At 38.8% G+C, this 10,663-nt stretch overlaps 1 protein-coding gene across 1 annotated transcript in view; it reads right to left on the reverse strand.

The window, feature by feature from the left end:
• vps8 (VPS8 subunit of CORVET complex) overlaps window positions 1-10,663 on the reverse strand; it is a 153,998-nt gene that overhangs the window by 69,737 nt on the left and 73,598 nt on the right. Inside the window, 1 exon segment of the mRNA XM_036564837.1 lies at window positions 7,002-7,048. Coding sequence (XP_036420730.1) covers window positions 7,002-7,048 — 47 coding nt within the window.

Below are 10,663 nucleotides of genomic sequence, written 5' to 3' on the forward strand. Positions count from 1 at the left end.
CTTTCTAAATAAAAAGAAAAGTCCTATTTAAACCTAAATGATAATTACTATTCATTCTAATGGATAAAGAGAGGCTGGAAAATGTAAAAAGGAATTAGAACACTTTTTGGTAAACACTACAAAGGAAAACGATACAAGAACAATGGAGGATATGGACCTTTAAGTGAAACCAATCAACATCATTAGTAAACATGAAGCCAACAGGCTCACTGTCGCAAATGTTCTAGAAGACCAGACTACTTCATGTTCTCAGAATAAAGAGCAAAATGAGAGCCTTTCACGCTCTCCCTCTCACACACAGGCCATGCAGAGTGGCTTTCTCCAGGCAGAGAGGCTTCTCTTCATCACAGCTCAAAGCACTCAAATCAAACCCCAATCAGCCTCTGCTAAACGCCCCTAGAGATGGAGGACTGAAAAAAATCATCATAATTATGAAAGAGAAGGCGACGTTTTATAGGCAGCTGATTTTTTTGCCATTCTGAAGCAGATTTAATGCTTTTGTCAGGGAAAAAGTGCCATGTATGTGAATGCCTGGCTTCACAGTTCATTGATTTTAGCTGGAAACTGTCTAACTGCTGAGATATGCATTCATAAGAGTACGGTCCCATAGGATGCCCATTGTTAAAACTGCCTACTGCTTATTACAGCCGTTCTGTGCAAGTGGACTATACTGCGCGTAATGCTAATGCTACCGCCTGTGTATAAGTGAGATCAGCAAGTATGTGCACAATTGGGGCATTTTGGGGTCTGGAACATGCGCATCGTGCCTTTGGAATTTGCTACATTTGAACAAATATTTTGTTAAAATTTTAAATAAAAGCATTTTATGAAGCTCAAAATGTAATTATATTTTGCCATAGCAACATAACATATCCCTTTATGTATGGTGTTTTTAGTCCTCAGGATGAATCTTTACATTGGCTAGAAAAAGAGTCACTAAGTTAGTCTGGTTAGCTGTTGTCAATAAGTGCAATAGGCTAGCTACTCAGCAGCCATCAAATACAACGTATTTCCAAAAGAGTTGAGAGGCTGTGCAAAAAGCACTCAAAAAATTGGTTTGGATGGGGCAACAAAAGAGTGGCAAGGTTGTGTAATGCTAAATACCTGGTGGAACATGTCACAACTAATTAGGTTAATCGACAACAAATCAGTAACATGACTGGGTATAAAAAAGAGCATCCCAGAGAGGCTGAGTCTTTCAGAAGTAAACATGATGAGGGGTTCACCACTCTGTGAAAGACTGCACGGGCAAATAGTGCAACAATTCAGGAAATATGTTTCTCAATGTAAAATAGTAAAAGAAGTTGGGAATTTCATCATCTACAGTATATATCATTAAAAGATCAGAGAATCCGCCGTGATCTTCAGGCCCTCAGTTGGCAGTGAATTAAAAACCGACATGATTCTGTAGTGGAAAATCACTGCATGGTGTCAGGAACACTTCTGAAAACCTGCGTCTGTGAACACAGTTTGTTGCTGCATCCACAAACACAAAGGCAAGCTAAAACTCTACTATGCAAAGAAGAAACCATATATAAACTGTATCCAGAAACACTGTCGCCTACTCTGGGCCTGAGCTTATGATGGACTGAGGTGACGTGGAAAAGTGTCCTGTGGTCAGATGAATCAAAATTTGAAATTCTTTTTGAAACTCACTGATGCTGTGTCTTCCGGGCTAAAGAAGGGCTTGTTAACTGCATTAGTGCAAATGGCATAGATGACTTGCACATCTGTGAAGGCACCATTAATGCTGAACGATATATACAGGTGTTGGAGTAACATATGCTGCCATCCAGACAACGTCTTTTTCAGGGAAGGCCTTGCTTATTTCAGCAAGACAATGTAAAACCACATTCTGCACGTATTATAACAGTACGGTTCTGTAGTAAAAGAAACCAGGTGCTAAAGTGGCCTGTCTGCAGTCCAGACCTGTCACCCATTGAAAATATTTGGCACATTATGAAACTAAAAAATTTGACAAAGGAGAATCCGAACTGTTGAGCAGCAGAAATTCTATATCAAGCAAGAATGAGAAAATATTTCACTACCAAAACTACAGCAACTGGTCTCCTCAGTTCCCAAACACTTAGAGTGTTGTTAAAAGAAGAGATGATTTGGTATGGTGACATTTGATGTCTGTCTTACTTTCAATTAAATATAGGGTTTAAATGATTTGCACATCATAGCATTCTGTTTTTATTTACATTTTGACCAGCATGCCAACTTTTTTGGAAATGAGGTTATAGTAAAATAGTGGTAAATCTGGGAAAAAAATTTCTTTGGGCACTATTTGCCTTACAACATCCTGCATGTACCTCTAAACCATGAATGCTTATTAAAAAATTATGTTTTATGCCAAACCTCCAAGTCATCAGGCAGCATATTCATAACTATCCCCTGTAATTAAATGTCTAAATATAATCTATGTAATAAAAATGTCTCTTCAGACATTTAGCTCCTATCCCCACCACTATGAACAACTCTACGTTTCTCTAGGACAGAGGATTTCATACCAAACCACTCAATGATTTTGTGTATATCCACCAATTTAATGTATGTAACAATTTATGCAGGAAGTTTAAAAATGGCTGTAACTCCCCTTTAATGAAAACAACAAAACTTAGGTTAACTTAGGTTCTAGTAATTCTTTTAACAGGGAGCTCCAATATTACATAAAAGCATGTCCTTCTTGTCACAGCCGCAGTAGTTTGTGCTTTTTATTGTTGCTAGCCGTGCTGCTTTTCCTGGAAATATAAAAAAAAAAATTACAATAGCACAAACTCTTCCAAGAAGGCAAAAGGCACACTGCACTTTTAACACACGCAGACCTGCTAAAATCAAACTGTGGGAGATGTTCTTTGCTACAGGCTTATTTTTTAAACTATTACAGTGGAACATTTGCACCTGCTGAACTTCTCTCATACATACATGCCGTGTATCAATGTAGCTTTAATACTGACACAATGGTGGCTGTACTGATTTATGCACCACTAATATTGTGTTTATTTGTTGGCATTGCACAAAAAAAAACAGGTTCGTACCTCATCACGTGCAGCCATGGAAGTGGAGATATATTGACATCACCAGCAAAAATGGATGATAATCACAGGAAAGGTTTAACAGTGTCAACTGTTTGTTTAAGATGAGGAAAAGTCAGGAGGATGTTCTGTACTATGTACTTAATTTTCTGTTGTATAATACTGGGCAAATACTCTTGTATAGAACAAGGGGACATTTGGTGTCCATGGCTCCTGATGGGTGTCTTTTCTTCGCTTTGATGTTTTCTTAGCTCACGCCGGACGGTGTTGCATGCAAATTAGTATAATGCCATCATCTACATTACCAACACCTGAATTGGGCCCACATCAATAAAGATCTTTTACTGTGGCAGTGCTCATAGTGGTATCTATGGTAAATCACCTCCAACAATAACAATCAAAAACAACAAAAACAAGACCTTTTCATAATTATGAATAAATATGTCATAAAAATGAGGAAATCTTATCTTGATATATCTTACCACGACTTAGCATCTCATCTCAAAACTAACCTAATATCTCCTAGTAAAATAGTAGTCTCTCATAATAATGACCTAATATCTCACAATGATGAGTAAATCTCATTATGATTTAATATCTCAATAATAAATCAGTATTTAATAGTTCATAATAATTTGAGTATCTCAAAACAATCACTCTTATAACGCGCTAGTATCTCAAAATTATGACTTAATAATCATGTCAGTACCCCGAAAGTTGTCTAGATGTTAAGAGTTTGTATCTAGTTTGCATCTTATACCTTTTATACCTCAGTTAAAATCTCAAAATTAGGAATTAATCTCCCATAATAATCACAATATAATAATTATGACTTCAGTCACACAACATGCCCAGACAATACTGTTGTTTTCAAAGTGATTGACACCAACATCTCAGCCTAAACCTTAACCCCTTAAATGTCTAGGGCCCACCAGCAGGCCTAAAACTTCTATAACCTAAGAATATCTCAGCCAATTTGCACTGAAGTCTCTGTAGTAATTGAATAATAAGGCTTAATAGGTAATAAGCCTGGGATTTTAAGGGGCTAACAAGAAACAGCAAAACTGGGTTCACACAGTACCACAGCTGTGCAGTAAAAGTTATATGTTATGCAGTAAAGGACACTGAAGCAGAGCACTGGTAGTTCTGAGATCCGTTCTGCTGTTTCTCTTTCTGTGGGGTCAGGGGAGTCCATCTGAGCTCAGAATGAAAGAGCACTTTCTACCTGGAGCTACAGAGGAAGAGGAGAGGGAAGCGCAGTCAGAGTAACTCGGTAAACACAGCTGTTCTACTTTTAATGTCCTCTGTGGGCCACCGTAGGTCAGCCACAGCAAAAACAGCAGCAGATTTGGAACCCTAAAGCGGGTACACCGCCAAGACCGAGCAAGCGGTGATGTGTGTGCGTTTAGGCAGCTCTAGATTAAAGTCAAGGTCATACAGTGATGCTCAAACACCAGAACATCACTTGAAAAACAAACTGAAAATCCATTTAAAGGGCCTGCATCCGAGAGTTTTCTGAACTGTTTTCTCTGAGATCCACTTTTGAAAATTGTGAGAGTTTATGTACCAAAAAGAGTCATAATCCAGTTGACAACTGACACATGACAATTTTCCAATGTCTCTTTATTTCTCGATTTCTTAGAATTAAACAGCTTTAAAATGTTTTTTTTTTTTTTACAGTGCCATTAAAGGCGCCAGCATACTTCTTGCGAAACAAAATTTTTGGGGTTGGCCTGAAGCTGAAAGCGCTTTTGTGAGCTTACAAGCTCGCGTTCTTTCTGCAGTTTCATGCTGTCTGTCACAGATGCTCCACTAATGCAGGTGCCGCTATGACATTTCATGGTAAGTTTCATAACTAGTGGAAAATGATTCTATTACAGTTCTAACTATTAAGACAGTCGAGTCCAGAATACTGCCACCCTTTAAGGTGGAACGGGAAAATTAGAATAAGAAGCTGGCAAATAGATAGCCAACTACACCATTGTCCTCTTGTGAACCTAAATATAAGATAACCTATATGTTTTGGTGCTTACTACTAGTTAGTACTACTGAATAACAGACTTAACATCTTACATTTAGGAGGGATTAATTGTTTATTTTAAAAATGCATGTTTACCAGTAAAATATTAGTGTCTGTCAAAGCACTTAGCATACTTCTTGAGAAAAGAAGCTCCTCAAAGTAGTCCATCTTTGCTTCATGGCACATCTCTTTTTTACTGACCAATCACAGGCTTTATCGTGTAGCGTCTTCATCCACAGCCATGCGTGCAGCAGGGTAAAGGAAGCCTCTGTGCGACGCCTGTGGTTGTTCGTTTTCTCCACAATTACATTACACTGTTTGCTGAAGCTGGGCGAACGGCGCCTCAGGAAGAAGTATGCTGAGGCCTTTAGGCTGACATATGCAGATGTTTCTGGTTGGCTGTCTGGCATTGTAGAACCTCTGTTTTGATTGGCTGTCTTGTACCTCATTCAAAAAGCTGAAACACTACTTAAAAGTCTCAACATGAATGGGCAGAGCTTAACTGCTGTAGGCTGAAGAGGTGCATGTGTGTTCTGGTTTTTGTGAAATCACAAAAATTCTGACGTCAAAACAGAGCTTGCAGCTTAATTTCCATATATATATATATATATATATGTATAGTCATATGAATATCCCTGGTCAAATTACATTTGTCATCACATCCTTCACAGGGAGCAAATTTAAATATGGCATTTTCCGGCAAATTTTACTGCACACTTTTGATTTTTCTATGTTGAATTAGACATAATTGAAAAAAAATAGAATATATAATGTAACTTTTGCACAGGCCACATTTTTATTGCAGTTTTTTTACAATATTTAAATTACAGAAAACAGCAATTGTGCATTAAAATGTGCAGAAGTGTTGTTGCTGTAGAGGATGAGTAACTTACTCTTAGAAAATCAACAAATTATGGCATTTGACCGGGGCACTGGTCACTCCTTTTCACTCCTTCCCTACACATTATAAACTGTCTCACTGCTCTCTGCTAGCAGTTGGGTCTGTGATTAGGCCCAGCTGACATGCACTACTTCATAATCCACTCAAAAATCCTATCACAAATCACTACAGGCCGCTCCAACAGAGAGAGTGTGATGGACCACATCCATGTCCAGTGATAAAACTCTCACCATGGTCAGATAATATCAGCCTTTAATTAGTCTCCTCTATAGTAATAAAGTAGAGGACAGCCAATAACACTTCAGCATAAATAAACCCTGCACCACAGACAAGAGACGGCGTGCATAACTGACAAAAGACAACAGCAGCTGCAGGCTTCTCTATTCACTGTTAATATCCAAACTGGATATATATATATATATATATATATATATATATGCACATACATACATACATACAACGACTGGTCATTTCACTAAGTACACCTCCTCATATCTACACTCACTGTCCATTTAATCGGCTCCATTCACCATATAGGTGCACTTTGCTGGGCCCCCACAGGACCACCACAGAGCAGGTACTATTTGGGCGGAAGGACTAGAGGATGACCAACACAAACTGTGCAGCAGTAGATGAGCTACTGTCTCTGACTTTATATCTACAAGGTGGACCAACAAGGTAGGACTGTCTAATAGAGTGGACAGTGAGTGGACACAGTGTTTAAAAACTCCAGCAGCACTGCTGTGTCTGATCCACTCGTACCAGCACAACAAACACTAACACACCACCACCACGTCAGTGTTACTGCAGTGCTGAGAATGATCCACCACACAAACAGTACCCACTCTGTGAGGGTCCATGGGGGTCCTGACCATTGAAGATAAGCGTAAAAGGGGGCTAACAAAGTATGCAGAGAAACAGACGGACTGTTTGCTCCTACGTGGCGGTATTATATAAATCCTGTATACACACATACACACACACACACCATGCTGTGCTGAAGTGCTCATTTAATCTTGCCTTCAGGCAGTTTTTTTCTTACCTTGGATCCAGCAGGTTCTTCAGGAACTGGAACACCAAATAATCATCCTACAGACATAAAAATATACCACAGCAAAATGAGACACACAATACTTACTGATTACAGCACATCAAAACATCTGATAAAGTAAGACCATTTATTTTTCAGCTCATTATCATTATTATAGCTCAAATCATTTCATTAAGAAATACAAATTGTCTCCGCGCAATTTCCATGTCTATCACGTTCATATTCACATAAAATAGTTCAGTTTTAGGAGAACACATAAAAAGAAATGACGTAATAATAGAAATCAAAGGCTGGAAAAATGGCATTCAGGGACTTTTAGACGGTGTTGATACACAGATACAGCAGGAAGCTGAAATGTCACACCAAATGTCACATCGAGAGCCTGACAGAAGACATTTAAATAGCTTGTTGTCCCTTGAGCTCTTTCTTCTCTGTCTAGAGCTGGACACTAGAAAATGGAGAGATTATGCAAAAGAACACTTTGCTCTGGAAGTGGGAGGTGTTACTAAACAGCTGGCCGATATGAACATTGTGTCCCATAACGATCTTAACTAGACTGATATTACTGTCAGTATTTTAAGTGTAATTGTTAAACATTGTTATTTAAGACTTTGAGAACATACAAACTGATTAGATTCAACTTTGTCATTGTGCAGAGTACAGAGCCAATGAAATGCAGTAAGAAAGCCGCCGTTGTTGTGCCTGGAGGGCTCAAACCACCAACCGCAGGAGGCAGTTGTAGCACAGGAGGTGGTTTCTGTTAAAGGCATTATGGGATATCAGAATTTTCTTCTATACCATGACGCATGTCCAATTATACAACAGTTAGTTCCGACCACGCAAGCTGACCGGTTGAGAAGCGTTCGAACTGTGCTGTTATTTCGCCATAACATCACAGGTTTTTCCCAAATACTGTAGCACTCGTCTGAGACGCTGTTGCTAAGCAACGACTTTGATAGGAGATGCTCAAACTATTTGAACGTTTTTACTTCTTACTTTGCCACAAATAGAAAATGGATACTTTTAAGATCACATTTGACCGACAGCCGATTTGGTCAGACTCTGAAGATGAGACGACACTAAATTCCCAAACTGTCATCACCACTAAGCAGCTTTTCAGTCGGCAGCTGTGACAGAAAACCTAAACAACCTGGAATTAGTCAGAAATGAACTGAACACCATTCGCCAAACGTGTAGTCTGATCTTCAGAGTCTGACCAAATCGGACTGAGCCATAAAACTGCCGCAATAAAAAACAAAAAGGCTTGCTCAGTGGTGATGACAGTTTCGGGATTTAGTGTAAGGAGCTGGAGAACAAACTGCCGGCTGTGCAGTGAGTGAGCGGAGCTTGTTACTGTGACGTAGCAACAAGCTGAACTATAATTTGGCAGAAGGAACTGCTAACATTAAAACATTTAATGCCACATTCACGGCCCACTTACTTACTTTATTCATTTAACTGTTATATAAAAGCAATAGAACACTCTAGATCGTGTGTTATGGCAAATAACGTGATGTTATTTTGTGATAACACTCCCTCTCGTGTTCTATTGCTTAAGTGAAACATGGTATTTAATCATACAAGCACAGCAGCAACAAACACAATATAATACCAGAACATTTAGCTGAACAGTATAACTTTACCCTTGGCTTGATGCCATTAGTAATGTTATATAAATAACAGACTTTGGCCATTTTGGGAAAACTTTCAATTAACTAATTAATTTTATTATTATAGTGTCAAATGCATCTGAATGCTGGAGCGGCACGACGCGTTATTTTGTACAACCTGTAATGTGCATCAGTTCCAAATTCATTGTTAACATCGTTAACATATTCATATTAATGTTCTGAGTGGAAACAGAAGAGGGCAACTTGACCAATTTCCTTAACTTAGTTTCTTAGTTTTAGCAGTCGTGTCAAAGCAGTTACTAAATCAGCTTTTTAACACCTTAAGAACATCAACAAAATCAATTTTCTGACCAAAGCAGACGTGGAGAAACTCACCCACGCCTTTATTTCTAGCAGCATTGATTACTGTAATGGTCTCCTACCTGGCCTCCCAAAAAAAACAAATCAAACAGCTTCAGCTGATTCAGAATGCAGCTGTCAGAATCTCACTAGGAGTAAAAGAAGGAAACGCATCACCCCCCAATCTTAAATCCTTACACTCGCTACTAGTCTGTTACAGAATAGAGTTTAAGGTACTATTACAGGCCTATAAATCGCTCAGTGGTGTAGGACCAGCATATTTATCCGATCAGCTGCAGTGATATGAGCCGAGCAGAACTCTCAGATCATTAGGGACTGGTCAGTTAGTTCTGCCGAAGGTAGGAGAAGCAGAATTTAGCTACTATGCTGTTCTTAAATGGAACCAGTTGATAAAGAGCATTAGAAGAGCCCCAACACTGGACACTTTTAAATCCAGGCTGAAAACATTCCCGTATGAGCAGCTTTCAGCGCAGTTTAGAACATGGTTAGCGTTATCTTAATTTCTAATTTAATTTTTAATTTAATAATTTCTATTCTATTGTATTGTTTTAATCATGCTTTTAATTTCTATTCTTGTTTAGTTTTTTCTTTCTGTATTTGCTCATTTGTAAAGCACTTTGAATGACAGCAGGGTATGAAAGGTGCTATATTAATAAACTTGCCTTGCCTTACCTATATATACACATTGAAGGATAAATATATATGAATTAGGCTGTGAAAATATCATCATCATGGCTTTTGCATTTAATCGCATTTCCCCCCAAAACACTGCATTCAAGCCAAGAGGTAAATCTTCACAGTCTGCCAGCGGCGGCGTTAGTAGTGTGGAAATTCTCATAGCAGCCGTAAGTGAGGTGTGTGTGAATAAATGCACTGTTTATTTCTTCCTTTCGTCTCTTCCTGGCTACGGCACACACACACTTTCACTATCTGACTTTTCAATTAACACCTCTCAGCCAGCGCCCAGATGATAAGGCAAACCCAATTACACACAGCGCTGCAGATAGGGCCTAATCCGTTTACTGACTCACTCTCACACACACACACGCACACTCGTATAACTATCGTTACAGGGGTTCATCATCACTGGAGCTGAAAACTCCTATTACTCCACATAAACCGGCCAAAAATCAAACTCACAGTTTTCTCTCTTACTACAATTGTAGTCAACCAGTCAAGGCATGTTTGGTGTTCTTTAGTTTCACACTGGAGCCGCAAGGTTAATGTAGCTAACAAGTAAAGGGTGTTTATACCTCATCAATTAGCACTGTGTAAAGTGCACGCCTAAATCACCACATCTTTGCCTCAAACTGTGTCAAGTTGTTAAGTCATCTCAAATAAACTTATTTACGTGGTTTTTGGCACTGTATGGCATACTGTTATCTATAAATACGTACAAAAAAGTATAAAGTTTTTTGCCTCTAAAAGCTCCCTTACAGAAAAGTACTGCATAAAATGATGAATACGCTGCCCTGTTGACTGAACCACTGTTTTGCTATGGATTGAAGGCTATACTATTGAAGACTTTCACCTTAAAAGGGGCCATATCCTACATTTTCCTCGTATTTTTCCCCTGAGGTCCACTTATAAGACAATGTCATGGCTAGCCATGATTCATTTTTGCATGACCATTTTCTGAACTCAATTTATCCCTTAAAATGA

Source organism: Colossoma macropomum, unplaced genomic scaffold (genome assembly GCF_904425465.1).
Source record: "Colossoma macropomum unplaced genomic scaffold, Colossoma_macropomum, whole genome shotgun sequence".
Lineage (NCBI taxonomy): Eukaryota > Metazoa > Chordata > Actinopteri > Characiformes > Serrasalmidae > Colossoma > Colossoma macropomum.